The sequence below is a fragment of the Salminus brasiliensis genome, chromosome 12 (assembly GCF_030463535.1).
Source record: "Salminus brasiliensis chromosome 12, fSalBra1.hap2, whole genome shotgun sequence".
In the NCBI taxonomy this organism is placed as follows: domain Eukaryota; kingdom Metazoa; phylum Chordata; class Actinopteri; order Characiformes; family Bryconidae; genus Salminus; species Salminus brasiliensis.
In genome coordinates, this window is record NC_132889.1 from 23,527,079 (window position 1) to 23,551,374 (window position 24,296).

At 39.3% G+C, this 24,296-nt stretch overlaps 1 protein-coding gene across 1 annotated transcript in view; it reads right to left on the reverse strand.

The window, feature by feature from the left end:
• Positions 1-24,296, reverse strand: part of usp43b (ubiquitin specific peptidase 43b) — a 127,208-nt gene that overhangs the window by 53,636 nt on the left and 49,276 nt on the right. The window contains exons 3-4 of the mRNA XM_072692864.1: positions 21,319-21,422; positions 6,208-6,300 (exon numbers count right to left, since the gene is read on the reverse strand). Of these exons, the coding sequence (XP_072548965.1) occupies positions 6,208-6,300; positions 21,319-21,422 (197 nt within the window). The remainder of the gene's footprint in view (positions 1-6,207; positions 6,301-21,318; positions 21,423-24,296) is intronic.

Genomic DNA, 24,296 nt, shown 5'->3' on the forward strand with positions numbered 1-24,296 from the left:
GCTCTGCACACTGTGTAAACAGCTCTGGATGAACAGACAAGTAGAAATGCTCTAACTGGTGTGGAATTCATTCTTCCATTCAAAGTTCAGAAGATTCAGCATTTTGGGGAGACACATTCATTGGACATATGAGTCGCTCTCTCTACGTGCAGCAGCACTTTCCTCAGTGCATTTTTTGTTTACAGATTCAGACTGCAAGACCAAGAGGACTTCTTGAAAGTGGTTGGTTACTGTCATGTCTCTCTTTTGTACTGATATGGGACATCAGGTCGCTTTTCTTTGCAATCTTCTCTTCTTCACTCTCAATCAAGCGACAGACCACATGAAAAAGAGGACCATATCTGGGAATTTTTGGGGGATCTTCGTTGCTTGTCTGTACTCTGAAAGGGAAAATGGTTGAGCTGGAGTGTTTGTCAACCTGTGCGGAAGGTGTAGTGTAACCTCGGTGGTGGAGAGTAATGGGACAGTGTCTCTACCACACAGGTTCATTTGAGTTTGAGGGTCGAGTGATTTACCATCACCTATACGTTGAAACGCAACAACAATCAAAGCGTGTAAAGAGAAAACCTTCAGACGTGCAATTAACCTGACAATAATCTATTACACACAAGCAGGCTAATCTGTTCACAGACACCCACCAGGTCTCCGTGACAACAAACAGAGCAGGCTGGCATTTAATCAGTCCTCATTGGCCGTGGGAAGTGTTCCTAGGTTCTCTCTGGCTGTGGGAAACATTCCTAATGCTGACTAATGACTTGCTTTGTGTCATTCCACTGAAGGAAATGCAGCTCCTCTTACTGAACAGAAACCTCAACAAGTATAACAGGCCAGGCGTTTTCTATATGCAACCATATATCACCTTCATTTGTAGGAAGACATTTCTGATGTCAGACAGCAGAAGGTTAGGTTTGTCTCTGTATTTTTTTCTGTTGCAGTGATTGTTTTGATCTGCCATCTTTATCTTATACATCAGTGCAGTGATTTAACAATCTAAGTTCTGCCCACAAATGCATCATTTGTTAAAACTCTGGCCAGGCTGGACAAGTTTTACAGAATGTTGGCGTCCAAATATCATCTAAGTAATTGGGAATTGTGGTGCTCAGAACAAGTTTTTGAGTGCAAAGTGCAGGTTTTTTAAAAAGCCGTACTAATTTCAAATGAAAGGGTAAAAAATCCTTAATATGCCCACTGTATGTTGTGGTATAGTATTTTTCAAAATAATGATCAAGAATAAAAAAAGGATAAACATTTGAAGTTTTTAATATAAGCAGATGAATGCACTTCTTTACATTTTAGCATACTATTACAGCAATGGCGTTTCTGTGGCATTTGTACATAGATTTTCAATGGAAGCCTAATACATAAATAATGACTTAATACATAGAATAATGACTTAACATACAGACACTCATGGTCCAAACCTGCATTTACAGAAATACTGTTTTATGAAAAATAAGTTTTTAATAATAATTTATGTTTGGTGGACTGCAGTCAGTCAGCTAACTGAATAGTGGAGAGAACCGTCCAATGTAAAAAAAAACAAAAAAAAACAAAACATAAAATGTTGAAAAACTGTATTCACTAGTACAGCCCATGCCATTAGCATTTGATGAGTTGGACTGATGACAGTGGGAAAGACCTGAAGTTCAGGTGGCTTATGCCTCTGGTGGGAAGTGAGCGCACCCCTCCCTCCTGCTAAGTGGAATCAGAAATGAGAGAGATTTAAAAGAAGGGAGACGAGGTGGTGGAGGGTTGCAAAGACTTGTCAAAGGCATGTGAACAAGGTAGAGATTTACCTTGCCACAGTTTACCTAATTATGATCCCAGGTTGACATATTTCTAATGAATAATTAAAAGGTATTCCGTCATGCAGAATAATGCAATTCTCACAGGTGTTGCCCTGCCTGCTGTAACAGAGTTACGTAGTGCAGTTAGCAACTTACCAAGCCCAGAGTAGCAACAAGAGTGGCACTGTTCTCCCTATTACAGTCAGTCTGTAGCAGATATTTTAAAATTATAAAAAGAATATGTTTACTTATGTTTAGGTGAGCTTACTAGCTGGGTTTAGGCTGGTTAAATAGACCAGATGGAGTGTTTGTGCAATTAAAATTATATTAGTCATGTCAGTTTGCACAGTGCTGATTAGCTTCAACTACAGTCTAGTTTGCTAGTGCAACATTAAGATAACTGTATAATATCAGAAATAATAATATAATCACTTTAAATATCTTAAAAGACTTAAAAAGTGGTTCAGCTAAATTATCATTTTAAGTTTAAATTCAGTTAAATTGTTCAACTTTCTTTTAAGAATTCAATACAGTACGAAGCAAATGGAGGGGTATAAATCAAGGCTACAGTAGCACAGACAGTTCATTTGTGAATGTGCTCCTTGTGCGAGGAGGCCCAAAACAGAGACTGAACTGGTAAGTCTTATTTCATTGTTTACATAACAGTAAACAGAGGTTGCATATAGTGCACAGCCCTCGGCTAACTCAAAACACAATAACAGGCGCAGTCCGAACAATAATCCTGGGCAATATGTTGCTCAGAAGCAGTGCACCCCTCATTGTCTTCATTCACTAAAGGAAGTGGTGCTTAGGGGAAGCACCTGAACTGCTCTGCTATGAAGAAAGCTGATAAAAATAGATGGAATTTTTTAAAGGATACATGATGACTATGGAAAAACACTTAACCTGCAGAAAAGGCTTAAAATGCTTGTGTGTGTGTGTGTGAGAGAGAGAGAGAGAGAGAGAGAGAGAGAGAGAGAGAGAGTAAGTGATGGACAGAAAAGAGTGCCAGGCAAGCCCTGGAACCATAATGAGCGGTGAGAATGAGGGAGCCTGTCTCTGACACTCCTCAGGCAGGAATCTGAGGGGAGCCACTAAATCAGCTTCTCTAATTACCACACTCACCTTCCCTGCTGCACACCTGTCTCATTTACACTGAAATCACAGCACAGACAAAAAGTGAGAGAAGGAGTTAACCTATTAGCTCAACATTCCATAAAGTTCTTGAGATTCAGCAACTGTTATTAAAAACCCAACAAATGTCCCAAAAAAGATGACATGCTGTTAAAATGGCAAGACTTACTACAACTGGAAATGTATTTTAAATACATTATAATGGTTTTCTAATTTCTGCAGAAAATTTTCACATTACCAAAGCCAACGGGAAGCAGTGAGGGTGAGGAGCCTTGCATCTTTCCATTGTTTTTATTAACATTTAAGTCCACTGAATATCTTGCAATAGTACAAACTGCCAGGGCTTTTGAGTAAAATGAACTAAAACTGATGATGTAGATTGTGGGACAAAAAGGGCCTTTTTAGAAAAAAACATTTTAGGGAAGTCATTGCTTAACAACTTACAGCTAGTCTGTTAGGTAAATTAGGCTTTGACAGCTAATGTAAACAATTGATAATTTACAACTCCTTTATCTACATAAAATCAGTGTAGGAACTGTGTTACGACACTCTGCACCGCAGTATTTCAAGGTCATTGAGCATTTAGATTCCTATTATAATAATACTTCATAAGGGGTCTTAAAAGTCTTAAAAGTGTTGCTCTGCCCTTTGAGAAGTTACACGTTAAGACGGAATGTTGTGAGGACAGTTTCCTATACCAAACAGATCTTTAAATCTAGAGAAAACTAAATAGGTCTGGTACAGGAAGAGATCTGACAGACTCACATCCACAGCATCATCAGAAGACAAGTTTCTGAGAGTCAACACCTTGTGAGATCGGCAGCTCACATGACAACACCTGTTAGCACATCTTAACACTAGACCAGGTATCAGTTTTAGCTGAGAAGAGAACATTCAGAGCTGCAGGTTTGATGGGTGGAGTGGCAGTAAGAAAGTCAACGCTAAGATGGCAAAACAAGCAAAGCAGGCTTGCGTGGGCTATGCAACACTGACAGTGGACTACTGAAAAAATGGAGGCTGTTCTAAAACTTTTGACCGTTAGTGCATATAAATACTAAATTAATGTTCAGCAACAACAGGAAGAGATCAGGTAAAGATTCCCCATAAGATGGCGCTATTCACACTCACAAAGTTTTTATGTGACTAAATGAAACAGAAAAACAGCATGAAGCCACGCTCACACAATTAAATGAATTTTCAGTTATACTGTACAACCTTAATGACTTAAAACACCTAAGTATGCAAATGTAGAGTATATCCGGTGTTGATTGCAGTAGGAGATACTAAGGAAAGGCAAAAAATCACCAGTATCTTATATAGCGTAATTTTAATAATAACTGCCACAGTCAGCTAGCTAACCCACAAGCCATTACTAATATACAAGGACTGAACTCCATACTCTGCAAAGCATGCAAAGAACAGCCATTATTAAAACAATGAATGTTGTGAACGATATACAGTGATGAGTAAGGGATGGAGGAGAAGAGAGATGAGAAAAGGCAAAGAGATGAAAGTGTTTAGGTCAAAAGTATTGGGACACAACAAAACCGCATACTCTAGTCCATATATAAACCTCATATAAGCCTCTATACAGTGTGGTTGCTGTAGACCTACATTTTTTGTTTTTAACCACAGTGTGTATATGAACCATGTGTATCTGTGGATATGAGTGTGTGTGCGTGTGTGTGAGTGTTTTCTTACAGGTATGAATGGATAACTCCACTAAAATGTCAGGATTTCCCCTGCAGGCTGATGCATAGTGCTGATAGGGTGGGGTGTGCCACAAGGCTCCAGTCTGAATATCATATTGTTTTATTTAGGAGGAACTGTTTCCACAGTAGGCCTCTGCCAATTCAGCCTATTGTCCTTGAAGTAACTACCTAACTCTGCCCAGCCCTCCTCCATGCCCGTCCTAAGGGGGTTCCACCATAAACAGACTTTAGACAGACAGCTAGAAATATGCTAATTGTTTTAACTTGAAAAAGTCCACTGATGTTACATTTAAAATCATACAATTCAAACATTTCTTTGCTGTTCTGTACTACTCTGATTACAGGTTATTTATATTCCGAAGCACCTTCTTTCTTTTCTCCTTCTCCCATGCCTTTCTCCCTAACCCAATGCTAGTGCAAGTCTATTCATGAGCGGGTGCTGCTGCCTGCCTATCCTTAGGTTCAGGCTCTCCAGCTGTATTAACTTGCCATTAGTTGCCATAATTCTTCTGTTTTCTTTTTCTCTCTTTCCCATGTTTTGAGTTCTGACTTTTCTCTACAGACGCATCTCTTCACTACCCTGCTGCCTGCTTTGGATCCTTGCACTGATTCATTCACACCTCTCTAGACACTACATAGCTGTGCATATGACTATTTCACAAGAATGGACTTTTACATTAAACACTGAGTATGTGTCATACACTCCCTCACATTCTCAGAACTCATGACCTGCTGTCACATTAGCCATAGCTCTTTAATATTTCACTTTTCTATCCAGTTATTATATTGTTGTCTATTTACTAACCCGTTATTATATCAGAAGGAAACATGCAGATTTTTCTTTTATGGTAGGCTTGTGGAAAACAAAAGGCTGGTTTATGTCACCATGATGAAAAAAATATAATTATTAATATTTTGTAATTATTCTTGTGTTGTTGTCCTCTCTGGGTTCTCTCAGAACTGTGTGTGGTAAGCTAGCTGAGACTGTACCCGATCCTTCTCCCCTCTTTGGTTGGCCTAGAATTAGCTTTTAGGCTGCCCACACAATTCCACGGCTTCCACAAGCCACGCCATAGGTTCTCAGTGTCGAGAACCTTAGTTTGTACTCGCTGCAACGTTGTCCATTGGCGACATGGTACCACCGGCTGTCGCACATCGTTGGTTTTTAGTGTTTTTAACCTCACTTCAATTACTGTCCTGTAGTTGTTGCATTTAGTCTTGAAAGTTTTACTTGTGTGGGTTTTGCTCTTGACAGAGGACATAACAATGTTTGCGGTTCACAGTATGCCACTTTCATGTATTGAACTCTCCTTGTTGACCTACATCAGTGTAAATACAGTTTCCTTTTTTATAGCACCTTTAAAAAAACATGTTATATATATTTATACAATCTGTAGAGATGTACTGTAAATGTTTTTTTGTCTACGAAGCAATACAGTTTATGGATCTGTCATTTGTATCTGACAGTTTATTATCTGTCATTCGTAAATAAACAAGCAGGGTAAAAACAAGAGCTAGGAAAGCCTGCCTGATGTCTTGACCATACAATATCTCTGAAGTTGAGCTGTACTCACCTGGTTTGGCGCAAAGGAATGGGAAGAGAGATACACAGGAAAGGATCGAAGGTGTGACTCTGCTTAAGGCAATGTGGGCATGTCAGAGATGATCTAAGGAAAAGAAGAACAGACACAACATAGAAAAGAAATGAGGTTGGCATGAGAACTGTACAGGAACCTTTTCCACCTCAAGGCCCACTTGTTTATAGCTAGAAAGACTGAATGGCCTACAAAAATACAAAACTTTTTATATAACATATGATATTTTAATTTCTCAAGTGCTGAAAATGAAAAAAAAAGGATTTGGGCCTGAGCAATAGCTTAAAAGATTTATCATCGATTTTAGTTCAATTACAAAAAACAATGTAAAGATGTTAAACAAACAGAAAAGCGAGAGGAAAGTTCTCCTCTTAGCTGTAACTCCAACAAGAGCAGTCTTAAACGAACAATAACGGGACCAGTGTGTGTGTCGACCAGCCATGAGCTCTAGTCTGCACATCTGTGATGAACATAAACACACAGAACATGAATTTACTATATGCAGTAACACCATAACCACTGCGTTGTCTCAAACTGATGATGCTCGCCTTGAGTTAATTCTACTTTATCTATTAATGTTTATAGTTTGAGCTGTATAGTTAGTATTTTGCTTATACTATATACATTTTATTACACTTATACTTTTATAACTTAAAGTGCCATTACTGACCCACTGTTGCTTACTGCCACCCCCTAAGGATGGGCCTGCGGACCACTAGAGGGTGCTTCACGGCCCTTTATGTTGAGAAACCCTGCTGTACCACTGACGTGAAAGTTAAAGCTGATTCTGAGCTTTATTGTAAAAATGTATATATATATAAATACATTTTCTGAGCATATCATGGATATCATCTGCACTTCTCAGTTTTTTCTGATGGTCACCATTAGATTATACACAGATGCTCAAACTGACATCAGATACCAAACTATTCACTGAAATTCAGTTGATCCTCAGGCGGAATAGAGTTAGGGTTAGGTTTAAGATTATGTTTAAGCTTAGTCTTGTTTAGACTTGACTGAATTTATTGCATTTAATAAAGAGTTCAGCGTAATTTGGTTAATGGTTAAGCTGATTATTGTTATATGCCACTCATACCTAATCTGAAGTGAACTAGCAGGATACTGCTATTACACATCTGAGTATAGTACACCATGCATTGTATGCACTGTAGAGTATGTTACAGAGGACTAATGCTCAGTTGTAAAGGAAGTGATGTCAGGGGGGAGCAAAGAAGAAGCTGGATGAGGATTGTTTCAGCCAGTGGGAAACGATACACAGCGCACAGTTTCCATTTAATTGCATCATTCTTACCACTGCCTTCTGTGAATCTCTGCGGCTTATTCCTAGTTCACGCGTTCCCTTAGGGAGTCTTACTTGAATATAACATGGTACTTTTTACTAATGGACAACGACGGGAGAGACCAATGAAAAGAATGCTTGATTGCTGCATTGACAGCAAATGAGGTCAAATGCAGCGTGCGTTTCATGGAGAACCGCGCTCAGGAAAGATTCTTGTCTTCATAAACCTTTCAAAAATAGCAGCTTTAGATAAATCAAGTGTTTCTTTATCCTCTTTTAAGATTCACAGTCTTGCATCTGGAGTCATGCAATTCTCACCACAGCACCAAGGCCTTCTCATATTTCTGTTGCGACATGCTAGTGCTTAGTCGCATTCGCTTACTCACGTTAACTGTCACAGTAAGATATGCTTCATAGGCAGATGCATCTTCAGCATCTTGAAAACAAATAGGAGCAACATTATCATCAATATTCAGCATCATTACACACCACGATTGGACATGATTTCCTTCTCAGCTTGCACCTGATAGCCCTGTGGAGAATCAAGATCAGAGAGAGAAGAGAGAGAGACACAGATAGTGATAGAGAGAGAGCGAGAAAGAGAAGGAGAGAGGCCTAAGAAAGCCCTATTCAGCTCCAGCCAGCTGTCTGCTCTGTTTCCTCCCTCTTGCTCTCTCTCTCCCTCTCTCTCTCTCTCTTCCTCTCTTTCTCAGTGCTGGAGTTCCAGCTCGCGTACAGATGTCTATTCCTGAAAAGACACCCATCAGCTGCGCCTGCTCACTGCATACAAACAACGCAGAGCCCCCTCTACAGCTGCTGAGTGCTCTGCTTAGAGCTGCCTATAAGCACCTAATATATGAGGCTCGTGAGTCACATGTGCCAAAGGTAGTTGAGCTTTTAAAATCCATACACTGCCAACCTCGTCTTCCTCTTTAGGTTTAAACAGCTGAACAGTACCTGAACGGTACCAGTTGTTGCAAATGATCTAAATGGAAAATGGAACAGAGGTTCTCCCAAAAAGCATGATGTACAGGATACAGAACGCATCTTCTTATTGGTAAATTCAGCTGCATTTCAGTGCACCTGTTGCTGACATAGGTGTTCAAACCCACACACAGCTCATATAATCCCCATAGAAAAGTACTGTCAACAGAACAGGATGCCCTGGAGGATGCCCTGCACATGAGTCTAAAGCCAAGTGTCAGCTGGGGGGTGTAATGTCACCAAGCCTTGGAGCTGTGGAGCAGTAGAACTGTGGTCTCTGGAGTGATGGAGCTCCACTAGGATGAGCTGAAGTGGCGTTTTGTGACGCAGAACGAATCATCCAACATCTGTACCTGCCCTAAGTAATGCTCTTGTGATTGAGTGCCATCAAATCTTTACAGCAAGGTTTCAAAATCGATGGGAAAGCCTTGCTAAAGAGCAGAGACAGTTATTGCAGCAAAGAGGGAACAAACTCTTTTTAGTACTCCTGATCAAGTAGGTGTCAACTATGTAGGTGTTTCCCAGTACTATGTTGGGGTGTTGGGACTACAGCAATGACTGCAAAAACAAGCTGTGTAATATCTCAAATATAGGGCTAGGGATGGAACATTATAGTGTACCATAAAATACACTAAATGCACTTTCCCAGTAAGAATGTGAATATTTGTACCTTTTCATAACTTTCATTTAGATACACTCCAGGGTAAATGGGATATATGTAGTGCTGATAAAGGGTCTTTAACTCACAACAGTAATGGAGTCCTTCTTGGTGCTATATATGAATCCATTTTTTAAGCTGAAAGAACCCTCAAGAACATGAAGCATTCAGATGGTTCATATTACACTGAAGCTGTCAGCTTTCTTACAGCGCCAAAAATCAGCTTAACATAAGCAGGGACTTATCATTAGCGCTACTATTTACTGTTCAGATTATGTACTGTGTGTAAACACCAATTATTCTGAAATGTGCTTTGCAGGGAGATTGTAGCAGCAAGCTCTTTACTCTCACTGTGACGTTAGAAAAAGATAAATTATTCTGATTTCATATATAGTACCAATCAAAATGTCACTATATATAATACTGATCAAAGGTTTCAATGTTTGGAGTTTGAATGTCTAAGAAAGTTTTTATTGTCAAATCATCAATGGTTAGTTCTTTATACATTTCTTCACATAAAACTTATAAAACATAAAACATTTAATTTCCTAATTTAATAGAATATATTTGTGACTTTAGTTTTTTTCTCTGAATATACAGACATTATTTTATGGCTTTATTTTAAGGTTTTATTCAGTATCTACTATAAATAATAAGCATATTTTGTCCCACAAGCTATATTGAGTTAGTCCTTTTTTTTAGCTTTGTAAATGGTTTAACATGTTTTTAGAAAAAAGTGTGAGTGAGAGTGAAGAGTGATGAACTTGTCTTTAGTACCTTTTAGTAGAACATAACGATACCATATTCCTTTACAGGTTTTTATGTTGCATTGCCCCTATATACTTTGTTTTCACATTTATTATTTAATTTTTCTGTTTGCAAATGATTAAATCCGAAATTATTGTTATACACCTTTCTGCTGGAAAAGTAAAGTGTAGTTTTAAAGGAACCATATACCATGTATTTACCATGAAGGTATTATGTACCATGTAGGATAAATGTAAGATACATTTGTAGTACCTTGCAAAGCAAAAAATGTATCTGTAAAGTATCTTTTCCTGAAAGTGTACATATTACCATTGGTATTTGCAATTTAAATACAGAAGCCAAATGGTGGGCAATAATGTGATTCTATGTATTTTTCATTGACTTCTATAAAACTAATAAAACTGTTTTTGGTAGTTGAAGGAGTTGAGCAGAGTGTAATTCATGAATCACCTAATGCGGTTGGACCAACTCCATAGCGCCATCATCTACCCCAGACCATTCAAATTATCAGTCAATATACCTGCTGTAAAGACACTGATATGTATTCATTACATCCATGCTGCATTAATATGAAGGCAAGATGGATGGAAGAAGATATATTTAACAATAATAAAATCTCATATACAGTGGGAAACATGACCTTTCTGGTGAATTCTAGTGCGTTCTGGGAAAGGAAATGTGGGGGGGGGGGGGGTCAATTGTTGTAGAATTATTAAGATCAACAACTATGCAAATTCAGGTCTTGTCCACAAAGCTCTTTTGAGACCCCACATCTGTTATAAATAAAGCCAATCTAAAAATATCCTGGCTCCATTGCAGCACTCAGGCCTGATGATCGCCACTTGTAATGTATGAAGCTTTCATAGCGGTTGCAACAGCCCATAGTAATCAACGTGTTCTACATCAATTTAAGATTCAAATAAAACTAAATATTATTGTCTTAGACGAGAACAATATTCAGTTAAATTAATTGGTCCATAAAAATACATTATATATAATAATAATATTAATAACGGGAGCTACTGCTGTTCTGTGTTGGAGAGACGTGGGATTCCCTCAGCAGAGTAAATCCTCACCCCCCTTGCAAAAATGAAAAACTCCTCCAATCTACACAATTCCTGTGAGAGGCATATTTATCATTGAAAACGGTGAATTTTGCAGAAGGTGACGAGTTTGCATGTATGCCTGACAACTAGGTAATGAATCAGGGGCTTTCACATCCAGCCCATCCTTTCATGCTTTTAATGCTAGAAACTAAAGCCTGTCAGTCATCGTTTTTATATTGCACAGTCAGGATGCCAGAACAGTGTGTGAATCTACAGATGAAATAAAGTGCAGTATCTCATGCTGCTGTAACAGCTTTAAAGGAGCGCTGTTTGTCAAGTTTAAGATTTTAATGCTGCTGAGAGCCTGGCAGATGTACAGATGCTGGACATAAAGACACTTCCATGTGAGTTTTCCATTGTAGTGTGGTGAACAGGAAGCCATTCATGTCCAACAGGTGCTGCACAAGACAACACCCTGCAGAGCTCCATGATGTTCTGTTTTTGACTGCAGGTCTCCAGCCAGGGAGCATACATTTGGGAGAGTTTTTGCTATTGGCCTACATTGGCCAAGGCTATTTTTTTTTCTAAAGCATCTTAGCACATAGATGTTTTGCTCTCTCTACTACTTTAACTGATCTGTACATTAAAACTGGGCCGTAGTTATTGCTGTCACTTTCATAGCAACCAGTAGCCTTTTTGATAATCAAGATTAGCCGGTGTTTAAAGGTTTACGTTCCTGCTTAAACTGGTAGCACAGCAATGGTGTGTAGTATAGATCTATGTTGGCGTCTAACAACCTTGTGTTTTTTTTTTTTGATATTTTGTGATGTTCTTAATCAAATTAAAGAAATTTCTTGGTTAAACGCTAGAACCCTGTTTATACCTGGTCTGGATTGTATCCTGATAAGTTTTTAGCCACATACATTTACACTTCTCCAGTAAACAGACTGAAATCGATCGCTATGTGGGCCAGATTATGCAAATTAACTCACTGCACAGCAATACAGTGAGTACACACACTACTGGTGGTGTACTGGGAGGTTGGGAGGCTTTGGTTGGTAAATATGTCTTGGAGGGACATATGTGTTCACGTTGCTATAACATGTGGCTCAGATGCGTCTCAGATCACCTCCTGAAGTGGTGTGTTTCCACCTGTGTGACTTGGCCTTATCCAGATATAACCCTGATACTCAGTACGCATGAAGAGACCAGGTGTGAAAGGGGTCTAGGGGGCAACAGTCACTCAAAACCTTTTCATAAATACAACCCCCCCACACTTCTCTCAACCCACTCACTTCACATGCATGCTTCATTAAAGTTGGGCCAGCCTGCCGATGCGGTTTACAGCACAGTATGACTGACTGTGAAATATAAACATTAGACCAAACTTCACTGTGCAGCTGAACGCTAGGGACAGCCAGTAGAGACAACAGATGCTGCATACTGACTTCCCTGCGGAATTTGCATGCACACTTTAGGCAAGCATGGAAAGAAAACAACAACAAAAAAGTCAGACTCTTTGCTTGGCATTAGGTGCTGCTCTGATGTTGGCTATGTAGTAAATAAGATAAAATAGGACGAGCAGATCATTGTAAAGAAAAACAACAGAAACATTGAACATTTGGTAGTGTCATTTTGCCAGTGTATATTTTCCAGTCCGTCACAGTAAGTCTTGGGATTCTGGAAGAAATATAGAAGAAATTCTGGAATTTTAAAAGAGAAGAAATCCTGGAATTTCCTGTTTCACTTCTTATGGAATTTTTCCTGGTGAAATATCTTGTAATATCTGAATCCTATCATAGTGCTGGGTGATACAACCTCAAATGAATATCACGATTACTTGAACATTTTACCTCGCTTGCCAATAATGAACGAAGTTCCTGGAGTTGCTCAGTTGGCTTGGTGTTTCAGTTCTCCTCTATGTTGCTTTCATGTCACAAACAGGATGGGGAGGAGTCGCACAAGTACACAAATCAAAACAATTGACATGAATGGAAGTTTGCATTGATTAGAGGTTCTGAAAGTTGTTTCATTGATTCATTTTCTGGATTAACTGCCCAGCTCTACCTTGTATGAACGATCATTTATGTGTGCAAAACACAACAACACAAAGATTCCTGCACATAACGTAACATAACATAACATAAGCAAATCAGTCTGGAACAACAGTATTAACACAATAGTTATAATGTAGTAAGTTATTTATTTATTTATTAATTGTAGATAACACTGAGTGCTTAATGCTGTAGAAATGTATCCAGGTATTGGCTGATCATCTGAGCTAAGGGGAAAAACTAGGCAAATCTATTTTTTCTTCCCCAAATGATTCCTTTAAATCTCTAGAATCAGATTTTTTTTTATTACAGAAGCTTCCTTCTTACTAATGGCTACAGTACATTGCCTCAAATTAAATATGCAATGTCACAGATCAGATATAAAAATGCTTTAAATTTCCTCTACTTTTATACACTATCTTCATATTACACAGTACATAGATGCTTCACAGTATTATGGTTAAGCAGCTGTTGCTCTGGACTGACCATCAAAACATAAAACAAGAACCGCACCATTCCATTTCAAACAGGCCTCAAGCACCGCTTCATTTTCAGTTTGTAATAAACAATTATTAGACAAGAGGGTTAACCTCGAAATAACAGACTTCATGCATGATTGCAGGGATGTGATTGCACCACGCACTGACCCATTGCATCATGTGGCCTCAATGTCCATTTACGCAATAAATGATCCTGAGTAAAAGACAGCCTGCTGTGTGGACACACCCGCATGACAGGTGCTGATCTGCAAAGTTGGAGATAACCCAGCAGTTGGAGGTGATGAGCATAGATGGCAGTTTTGACAGATACGTCACAGACTGAGGACTAAACCACCAATTTAGCTAGCTGTGAGCAGATGTATGAGGAGGAAAAACGCACATGGCATCTGGTATAATGTTCGGAAAGACGTCTGCAACTTAATCATTGTTTTGGGGAGTTCTCCAGATGTCAAACATGAGTGTGAGCTGATAATTATGTTTAAAGACTTCAAATCAGTGCACAATGCTAAGAGCAGGACCATACAGCACTCAGAGCCAATATAAATATCTTATTAAGCCTAATTTGTGCTTCAGCAGTAAAGTGCTGCTACGCTTATGGTTTGACGTCTTCTGGCAAATCTTTGCAAAGCCAGGCTGGCTGCTTTGACTCTGGACAGCAATTCTAGACTGGTGTGCAGCAATAAAGTAGCAGCTATCTGTACAGATGCGGCAACTAAACGTCTTGATGAAATGCACCTACTTGATAAATTAGTATAGAGTTGGATATGTGTATAGTGGAAAGTATGAATCCTTCTGTTGGTAAGATGTAGGGGCTGGAATCTCCAGGGGCAGTGGTGGCTCAGCGGTTAGAGCGCCGGGTTATCGATAACAGGGTTGTGGGTTTGATTCCCGGGCTTGGCAAGCTGCCACTGTTGGGCCCTTGAGCAAGGCCCTTTACCCTCTCTGCTCCCCGGGCGCTGGAGTTGGCTGCCGCCCACCTGTGTGTGTGTGTGTGTGTGTGTGTGTGTGTGTGTGTGTGTGTGTGTGTGTGTGTGCGCGCGCTCACTGCCCCTAGTTCACTAGTGTGAGTGTGTGTGTTCACTACCACAGATGGGTTAAATGCAGAGGACACATTTCGCCGTACGGTGCACACTGTACAGTGACAAATATGTGCACCTTTACAGGATTTCTTAGGATATATATGGTGAATTTGCTTTCAATATAATAATATCAATTTATTAATGAAACAAATAATAATAAACCTTACCCGCCCTAGGGGTTTTGACACAGTGAGCAATTTAAGCGCTCGCTGAGAGGCCAGGTTTAGCATGAGGGCAGAGCATTTCACATGTAGGAATTTACCCTGTTTAGCAGCAGCAGCTATGCTGGAGTGTTATTAGTAACTAAAACTACTACTATCTTTTTCAGACATCTGCTACATTCTTAAACAGGTGGCTCTCATTCACTGCTCTTGTTAGGCACACAGACTGTCCGGGCACTGCACTTCCACACCTCCTAGTTCTGCCTTTTGCGTTCCGTCAACATTGCGTTATCAATTAACATTTACAGAAGAAGAATTGGACACGTACACATTAAGATACTTCTAAGAATCCTCCACCTCTAGAAGAGTGGTTAAAAAAAGAAAATGTCAATCACAGCTAACAAGCACCATCCCCTTAACGTTCAGGGATGTTACTGACCATTATACATTATACAAGTTGCAAAAATTACATGTAGGAGACCTTAAGCAACATACATATAAGATCTTGGAGAGTTGGTTATAACAAGACATTATAAGAATGACGTTCAGGTGACATTAAGCAACGTACATATACTCAAATGAACAGTCAATTCAAATTAAAAGCAGGATACATAGACGAGCATTCGAATCTGAGACACTTTAACAAGGTCCACATTGTGAAGGACCTATTTAAAGCTTTCAAGCCTTTCTGAGGATGTCCTAAAGACATGGTTTTATAAGAATGAGGACATTCCTGGAACAATGTAAGGACGTCAGAGAAGATGTCCCTTGAATAGTTACTGGAACCTAACAAAATAACATCCATAAAACATCATTCCTGAACGTCCTTGTAACTGTAAAGAGTGCTGTATAAATGTCCTAAAGTTAAACTGGCATCAGGTATATGTGCCTCCATTGAGTCAAGCTGCAACTCTCTTCTCCAAACGTATAAATGAGGTTTTACAGTAACACAGTTGTGCAGAAATAAAACTCCATCTGTCAAGTGGCTTCATTCTGAGACAGAGAGTGAGCACAGGAGAGAGTGGGAGTGAAAGAGAGAGAGCGCGAGAGAGTGAGAGACGGAGATAGCGAGAGAGACAGCGAGAGAGATAGGCGGGTATTGATCCCCAGAGTGATGGCGCTCTGGAAAAACAACTCTTCCATGTTTCATTAAACTCCGCTGTTAACATTAGCCAGTTAATCACTGTCAGTACTGTCACGGCTCGATGTGTCTCAATCAGTGCGCCTCTCCATGTCTCTCTACCATTCGCTCCCTCTGCCCCCAATGAGAGCAGGTTCAGCCTCAGCAGGAGCTCACAGTTGGTATTATATTGAAAGGACAGTCTTAAAAATAAGGGGTTCTTTGAAGCAAAGCCATCGAAGAAACAGTTTGGAATCATTTTTGTTCTCTGAGGAAGCTTTTAAAGCAGTATGTCTGTAAATGAGCTGTGAGCATGCAGAACGTCCACATATTATTAATATTCCATTATTACATTATAATTCCATTGTTTTATTTATCTGTAGATAAATAAAAGGAAAGAGTCACAAAGTGAACGACGACAAAAAGCCATAAATGTCATAAAGCCACATTGCAGCCTGATCAGAATCATTCTCTATTAATGCTCAACCTGGCGATATGATACATATCACAATACAGAGGTTATGATTCAACATTTTGCAATATATTCCTATACAGTAAGTAAAGCGATTTATTGTGATTTTTAAAAAGCAAATTTTAGGAAAACTGTTACAGTATAACAGAGTTGGGGTTTAAACACAACACAAAATGAACCACTGTCTGCCACCAAACTTTGCTTGTAAACTACTACTTAAAAACCGAAACTGTGTTTTTGAGAATTGATGCAGTACAGCAAAACGTAATATTATGATTCTGTAGTATATCAATATTTTTAAACATTACCAATGTATATTCACTTTCTCAGTTGAAGAAACCACAAAAAGTGTTTGTTTTATATAAATTGTCTTCTTTTTTTATTGTTTATTGGACAACAATTTTCAGTTAAAATACACTATTTCCAAACAGATAACACATAAATCTTCCATTCATAAGTAGGTGCTCAGAAATATCAGGTAACCAAAAGCTACATGGCTCTTTCTAGTTAAAGAAAAGGATTTATTTGAACTTTCACAGTGATCTTAAAGTTGCCAGTGGGTGCAGCTTTCCATTAACTCAGATTCCATTCTCCTAGTTATAGATGTCAACAATTTCAGTGCATTAGAAAGTAGTCCAATGACCCAGCCAGCAGTAAGACTTCAATGGGAAACCATAAAACAAAAGAGGCCTACTACAATTTTGGCACAAACAGGGTACAATAAAGTTGAAAGCTGAACGTAGAATCATGAAGGTGTTATAAGGCAGTAACCAATGGACCCTGGTGATAGGATTATGGGCATCCAAGGAACATGAATGCAAGTGGGGAGCAAAAGCTAGTCTTTTTTGATCCTAAAGAAGAGCCACAATGTCTTAAGAGGTCCATGTCTCGACAGATCAGAGCTGTTTTGGGGGCAAGAGGGACACTTACACAATATTAACCAGGTGGCTTTAATTGCTGGCTCACGTGTGTATTTTACACTTCAGTCCTATTTTATTGTTAAACCTTTAAAGATCTGAATTCCATTATGAGCTATGTTTATCTAACAATAAAGACAGCACTGTGCTTCTATATACAGTGACAGAAATACAGGAATAAGGAGACACTGACATAGTCTATAAATGGATCACAGATTAAGTTGAATTTGGTCAACTCTGACAATACAGAATATGGATGACTGCTATGTGACATCAACCAAACGACCTTGTTTTAATTTACTAGTTTCCTTTCATTGTATTCATTTGCAACTAGTTGCCATCGTGTAAATTTAAAGTGCCATCATTTAGTGCTGAAAACAAAGATGTGGCTGGAATATATGAAGATCTGATACAGACACACAGAGTATGTCCTTGTATCCAGTAATTACAGCTGTGACCTTGGTCCATTCGTCTCATGCATTCCCTCATGCATTATATATTAATACTATTACTATTATTGTGAAAGAGCTAGCTCTTGTAATGAAGGTGTAATACGAGGATTTAAAGGCACTATGGGGGCAGAATGGATTCCAATACGAGAAATGTACTGCATGGATAACTGACTTTTTTTTTTTTTAAAACAACCTTGAGATGACTCAGCAAAGCTTACTGAAAGGAAAGTGTAGCTTCCACACTAGTGTAAACAAGTATGTATTTTGCAAGGAAACCTGAGAGATAGAATTGTGAATAGAATCTCATAACCTCTTCATGCTTTTTTCCACCATTAAGGAGGTTTCTGGAGTTGTTGCATTTATGTAGGCTAAGGAACGGGAACGTGATCGAATAAAGCAAGCACATGAACAGAAATATCCTCCACAATTCAGTGACTTTTTATTGTTGCTCTAATTCAACCATTCAATAATAGGTGCTTATCGATCTGGATTGCATTCTCATTGAACTGCATGTTTAGGAAGGATTCATTGTGCTTAATTTTACAAAGTGCTAGAAAACATGGTAGCTCCAGTTTCTCTTCTGTTATGCAAAATATACATAAATACCATTTAGAAAGGTGCATTTTAACTGATTTCGATTTTGGGTAATTGATTAGCCAGCAGAAAAAAACCCAGAAAACGGAGGTTTTTGCATCAGATCAAGTACCAGGGGCTTCTATTGAAGAGGGCATAAAGACTTAAGCTGCCCATCAGAACAGTATCAGATGCTAATGTGGGCTCACTGTCTTCTATGCAAGCTCTTTTCTCTTCAGAGAACCAGAGACCAGTGAAGTTCTGAAACATGCTAGGTTGGGATTTTCTCAACCCATCTACCACAACCTGGTTAACATCTGGCTAACATCAGCTAGAGTACACTATATGTATACATGTTTGTGGACACCCCTTCTAATGAATGCATCTAGCTGCTTTAAGTTGCAATCATTGATAACACAGATGTGCAAATGCACACACACATCCTGTCTAGTGCTTGTAGAGAAGTACTGCCAAAAGAATGGGAATCTCTGGAGCAGATAAATATGAACCTACTAGCACCATGACTAATGCCAGATATTGGCTAGAGGGGTATAAAGCCCCCCAGCATTGAGCTGTGGAGCAGTGGAACTGCGCTCTCTTGAATCATGGTGATCCACCCAATACTGTTGGGATGAGTTGGGGATTGTCCCTGTTCTGTACTTTATGGATTAGTTCCACCTCACCCATTTTGGACTTCTTGTGTGAACTGCTATGCAAGGGGCACGGCTCTTTATTCAGCATTCAGCTAAACCACTTTCTAAGGCCCTAAATGGCACACGATGGAAGCGGAAGAGGTTTTCCTTTTATCCTAATTGAGTCAAAACTGTCAGAGAATCTGGGTTCCAAGATTAAAGTATAACAGATGGCTTCAAACTTTGCATTAATTCAGATGTGCAATTAATTTTTGACAGCATTGCTCAAATGATGTGGTTGCTGTGCCAAAAAAAGTTAATTTAAACTTTATGTGCTACCCATTTTCACTACAGAGAACTGGACATGATACAATCGACCGATGCTGATTCTTTTTCAGCACTGCAAAAAAAAGGTCCAATTCCGCCATTGCCAAAAAAAAAGTTCAGTAAATGCTTGTTCAAATTTTGTTAGCTCTCGAAGCTAAAACTCATGTGACAACAAATTACAGGTTTTTACACATTAAATTAAAACTATTAAAAAGTCATTTTTTGTATAATAACATACTGAGCCAGATTGATAAAGCACACCAACAGATTTACTGGGACATTAATAGGAAACATCTAGGTATTTGTGTTTTGTACTGTCTGGATTAAAAGGGCATCTACTGTACTGTCCCTTCACTGCCCTAGTGATGCATAAACTACACAGAAATGATTCTGCTGAATGATTCTACCTGATCTACCTAAATGAATCTGAACTGGCAAGAAGTTAATGTAGATGTAATTATATTTCCTGACATGTTTGGTGTCTTGATGAATGTACACACAGTCTGCTAATTGACCAACCTAATTAAAAGGCTCATTTTGATCTGTTTGAATTAAGCATCATAGCAAACATAACTGCCATTGAGATGAACCTAACCACCTTGAGAGGGATTGCAGAGCTTGAATGAGACTCAACTAGTCTCAAAAAGTCATAATGGCACCACATCCATGTGTTAAGCACTGAATCTGTCTTTAACTTTGTGTTTGACTGTGGTTGGAATTTATTTTTAATTTTGCTATCACTGAAATTGTTGGCTTATCCGATGTGTTTAGTCCTTTTTAATGTTAGATTGTTTTTTTTTTGTATTTTCCCTAAAAGAATTCTGAGATTTTTGGTTTGGTCTATGGGGAATGTTTTAAGTCTCTGTGACAGTTTAAAACAAGACACTAAATATCATTGCTTTATTTATGGGATTTACACTGATAATAATACAGGTCTTCAATATTGGCCAACAAATCAACCATTATACTACAGTTAGTTGCGGCTTTGCAACGTGATTTGCTGATAGGCATTCTATGAGTACAAATATCTCACATGCATAAACCTCATCCTCCCCAAATAAAAATATTAATAAATCACAGCCCAATTGTGTCATTTTTCATGGTTCTTTTTTTAACCAGCATAATCATTTCAGCACCTCAAAGGAGTGTACATCCTACAGAGGGTGGATCTTGGGTGTTCTTGCCTTAAAGAGAGGAGCTTGGTGCTGGAATGTGGGGCTGGCATACTCTTCCAAAGAAGGTTCAATTTTGCAGGGATAAAGGCAAGGCTTGATAGCAAAGCACATTTCTCAGAATTGACGCCTAGTGTAAACCTCAAATCCACAATCTAGAGCTTAAGAGTCTTTTCCACCTGGAATGTGCTGAAACATTGGTGGTTTGCGTCCAGAGTCTAAATCAGCTTCTTCCTCCTTGGTCTTTTTTTACCTACCAGTGGCAGCTCAAGACGATATCACAGGCAGATATCATAATACTTGAAGCCACTTACATGATGAACGATACTGCAAGTATTGCTATATTTAGTTTTGCTAAGATTAGCAAGTTCAGTATGCTAAAATACATTTAAGATCAACAGTGCCCCACAAAAGCTGTGGGCAAAAAGGCTAGCCTCTACCAAAAACTCAACATCTGACCAAGTCACCCATCTAGTGGAAAATGCGCTAACGCCTTCCCATGTGTTTATCCCTTTCACGTTTCTACTGGCCATACGTGGCCCTACAGGATAGTTAGGCTGAGGTGAGGTGACAGTTCATCCAGCTGCCAGAAGTCTCAAAATAATATGTTCAGTTCACTCTGTTCTCTTAGTCACGCTTGCTCTATTGGCACCAGCTTCCTCTGACATGTTGCCCTAACAAGGCAGCCTAGCTGTCAAACCTTATAGCAGGTACAAAGGCCGCTGTACGCAACCTGTCACCATCCACAGGAGATAACGATTAATCTGGGTGGACTTACATCTAACTTACATTAAGTTCGAGACCCTGTGGAGGCAGGAGTGCTGACCTGCATAAGTCAGTGTTGTTGTAGTGGAGTAATGATTATAGACACTCACTTGTACTGTGCCTGGAAGTGCTCCTGTACAAAGCTGTGGCGTACACTGGGCTGGTCAGGGTTTGGACACTCGGAGGCTGTCGTTTCCTCTCCTTCGGCTAGACCCTGAAACAGCAAACAAGAGTTTAAAAATACACCTCAAAGCCATTGTTTTCCTTAGATGTTGTTGAGTTATTGCTTTCTTTCTGCTGCACTACCCAAAAGTAACCTAATTACATATTTGATCCCAATTTACGTTTCAAATTAATATTCTGCATTTACAGTCTGTAAATTTTTCTGGTCTGCCTCCATGACAAAAAGCACAGATAAACGTACAGGATTATGCAGTAACAAACAATAACCTGTGGGTCTTTTCTGATACAGAAACTGAATTCTTTAAGCTTTTTTTTAAAAAGCTGTCAAACAGCAGCTTTGGAGGTCCCTCAGTATAACTGTGTCTTTCTGTCCTCTAATGTACTCTGATGGAAATAGGTTTAGGTATATTGGATGCATCTTCATAGGTGAGCAACTCCAAACTTCATACAAGTGCTGTGTGTAAATGGTTCTTTTTATTGCGGCAGGTGTACAGAATGCTTGATCTTAAGATACTTAAGCAACTTTTGCACTGTCCGTTTTATCTCAGTATGGTCCTTAATGTGGAGAGATGTAAACAGTTTTCACAGCAGGAGGTTATGAACACCTCTTAACCCTTATTGCTTTTCATTATTTACATTTCCACCTACATTTAAGGCATTTTGCAGACCCTCTTATCCAGGGCGACCTACAAAAGTGCTTTGCTAGATATCCTCAAGCTAGATAGTCAGTATGGCTACCTAGATACACAATACTCACTATACTTTGAGTACAATTGTAACCCTTAAGAAGCGCAAGATTAGTGCTGATTTAGGTACTCCTGAAAGAGATGAGTCTTCAGTTGGCGTTTGAAGACAAGAAGTGACTCTCAGTGGAAGTTCGTTTCACCACTTAGGTGCCAGGACAGAAAAAAAGTCTGGATTCTTGTCTGCCGTGGATATTAGACGATGGTGAGTCAAGCTGCGTAATACTTAAAGCTTAAAGGGTTCTTGACCATTGCCATCAAGTATAAAGGTGCAGGTCCATTCTTACATTAATGTATACAATAAGGGTATTTAGCTGATGCTCTTATCCAGAGTGGCTTACAAGGTTACTCACAATACTATTATGGAGTATTATAGAGTATTTTGGTCTCAGTATTGACTTGTGTTTGGTAGGGTCTAAGCTTAGAGGTATCTTGTGGTTATTCTTGAGTAAATAACAACACACTTCTGGATAAGCACCATATATGTAAACGTAGTGTTAGGAGTCTTGCCCAAGGACTCTTATTGGTGTAGCGTTGCATAGTCAGACCAGGAATTGAACCCCAGTCTCCCACATGGTGTGGTAGCGCCTCAATGGCAGGCAGTGGTGTTATCTGTTGCGCCACACCAACCACCAACCACAGTCTTTGTAAGCCAGTGTCAGGGTTTTGAACCTGATGTGGGCAGCCACACTGCAGCCTGCAGAGAGATCCTACAATGAGCTATTTTTAATTGGAGCACTGAAGGTAAGTTGAGAATCTAACAGCAGACTGCCATGCTCAAACTACTCAAATGTTCTACTAGCCCCCAGGATGAAATACACAGCTAGCATCACATCTCACAGAGCGAGTGTGCGACAGTTCAGGCTAGATTTGCTACAGGATTAGATTGAAGTTTTCCTTACGATACCTGCTCTTTTTCTACTTTTCAGCAAATTCTAATAATAATAAAACATCACAAAATGACAAAAGTAGTGTTGCTCTGCTGGACCGCTGCGATTGTATTTGAGCTTCTCATGTCCGATTGTGAGAGACATTTGAGAAAACCTCAGCTCATAATTAGGTCTCTTGTGGCAACAGGAAACCTTCTTTGACCAAAAGATTGCTTCGCTTTGTTTCATGTCTTTGTCTGAAGCACTAGGTTGCATTTAGCACTTGATATTCACCCCTTGACTTCTCGTAAGTGTGTTTGTTCACTGAAAGTGCTCTTTAAAGACGAGGGACTTGACTGAACTTATTTGAACCCCTTCCACAGAGGGAGCGCATCCAGCCCTCACGCTCATATGCCTGTTTTTATTTAATCACCTTCAGACCAGTGAGACTGGCTTCGGTATCAGATTTAAAAACAGGGCAGAAAAAAAAACCTCCCGGAGAAATACCACACGAGCGGCACAAGGTCAAATATGAGAGCGGAGAAGAAGGCTGGTACGGCTTAACACTGAGCTACTCACTACAGGATTCTAAACTAATGAGTAATGTAAGGGAGGGGTGGAAGGAGAGAAGGAGAGAAGGAGAGAGAGAGCGAGACAGAGAGACAAAAAGAGAAAAGGGAAATCTGCTTATCATCAATAGTGTATGAAAGAATTCATTCTTCTGTCCCTCGGTATCACCGCACTGCTATAAACAAAAACAACATAACAATAAGTCGCTGATGAAGCTTTGCAGGGGCTTCCACCTGCAGCCTTGTTTAATTCTCCAGCTCGAGCACAGATATGGCTATGACTGTGTGAGAGCATGCCAAAGGAACAAACATCTATTGTTGTGTTATACTGCTGCAACAAATGGAGGCAGGTTACATTGACCATTTCAGCCACAACAAAGAAGCAGTACAATAATAAAGTAATTAAAATAGCAAATACATAAAGGCGTTCTAGATTATTCTGAAGATTTACTTTTGAACCATGTCTGTGACAGAGATATGAAGAACCTTTAAACTGGTACAGAGATTTACATCAAGTGTAGGTTCATTAGACCTTTAAAAGCTCCTTCAACAAAATTAGGAGTAAAGGGTCGTTTGCAGATTTGATATTTATCATAATATTTTACAAGCATACCAATCAAGCCTATATCCTTTTCCACATCTCAGTATGTGAAAAGAGAGGATGGTGGAGCTAAAGGGGGGATAAAGAAAGTATTTTATCTCAGTGCAGACTTCCACAACGAAC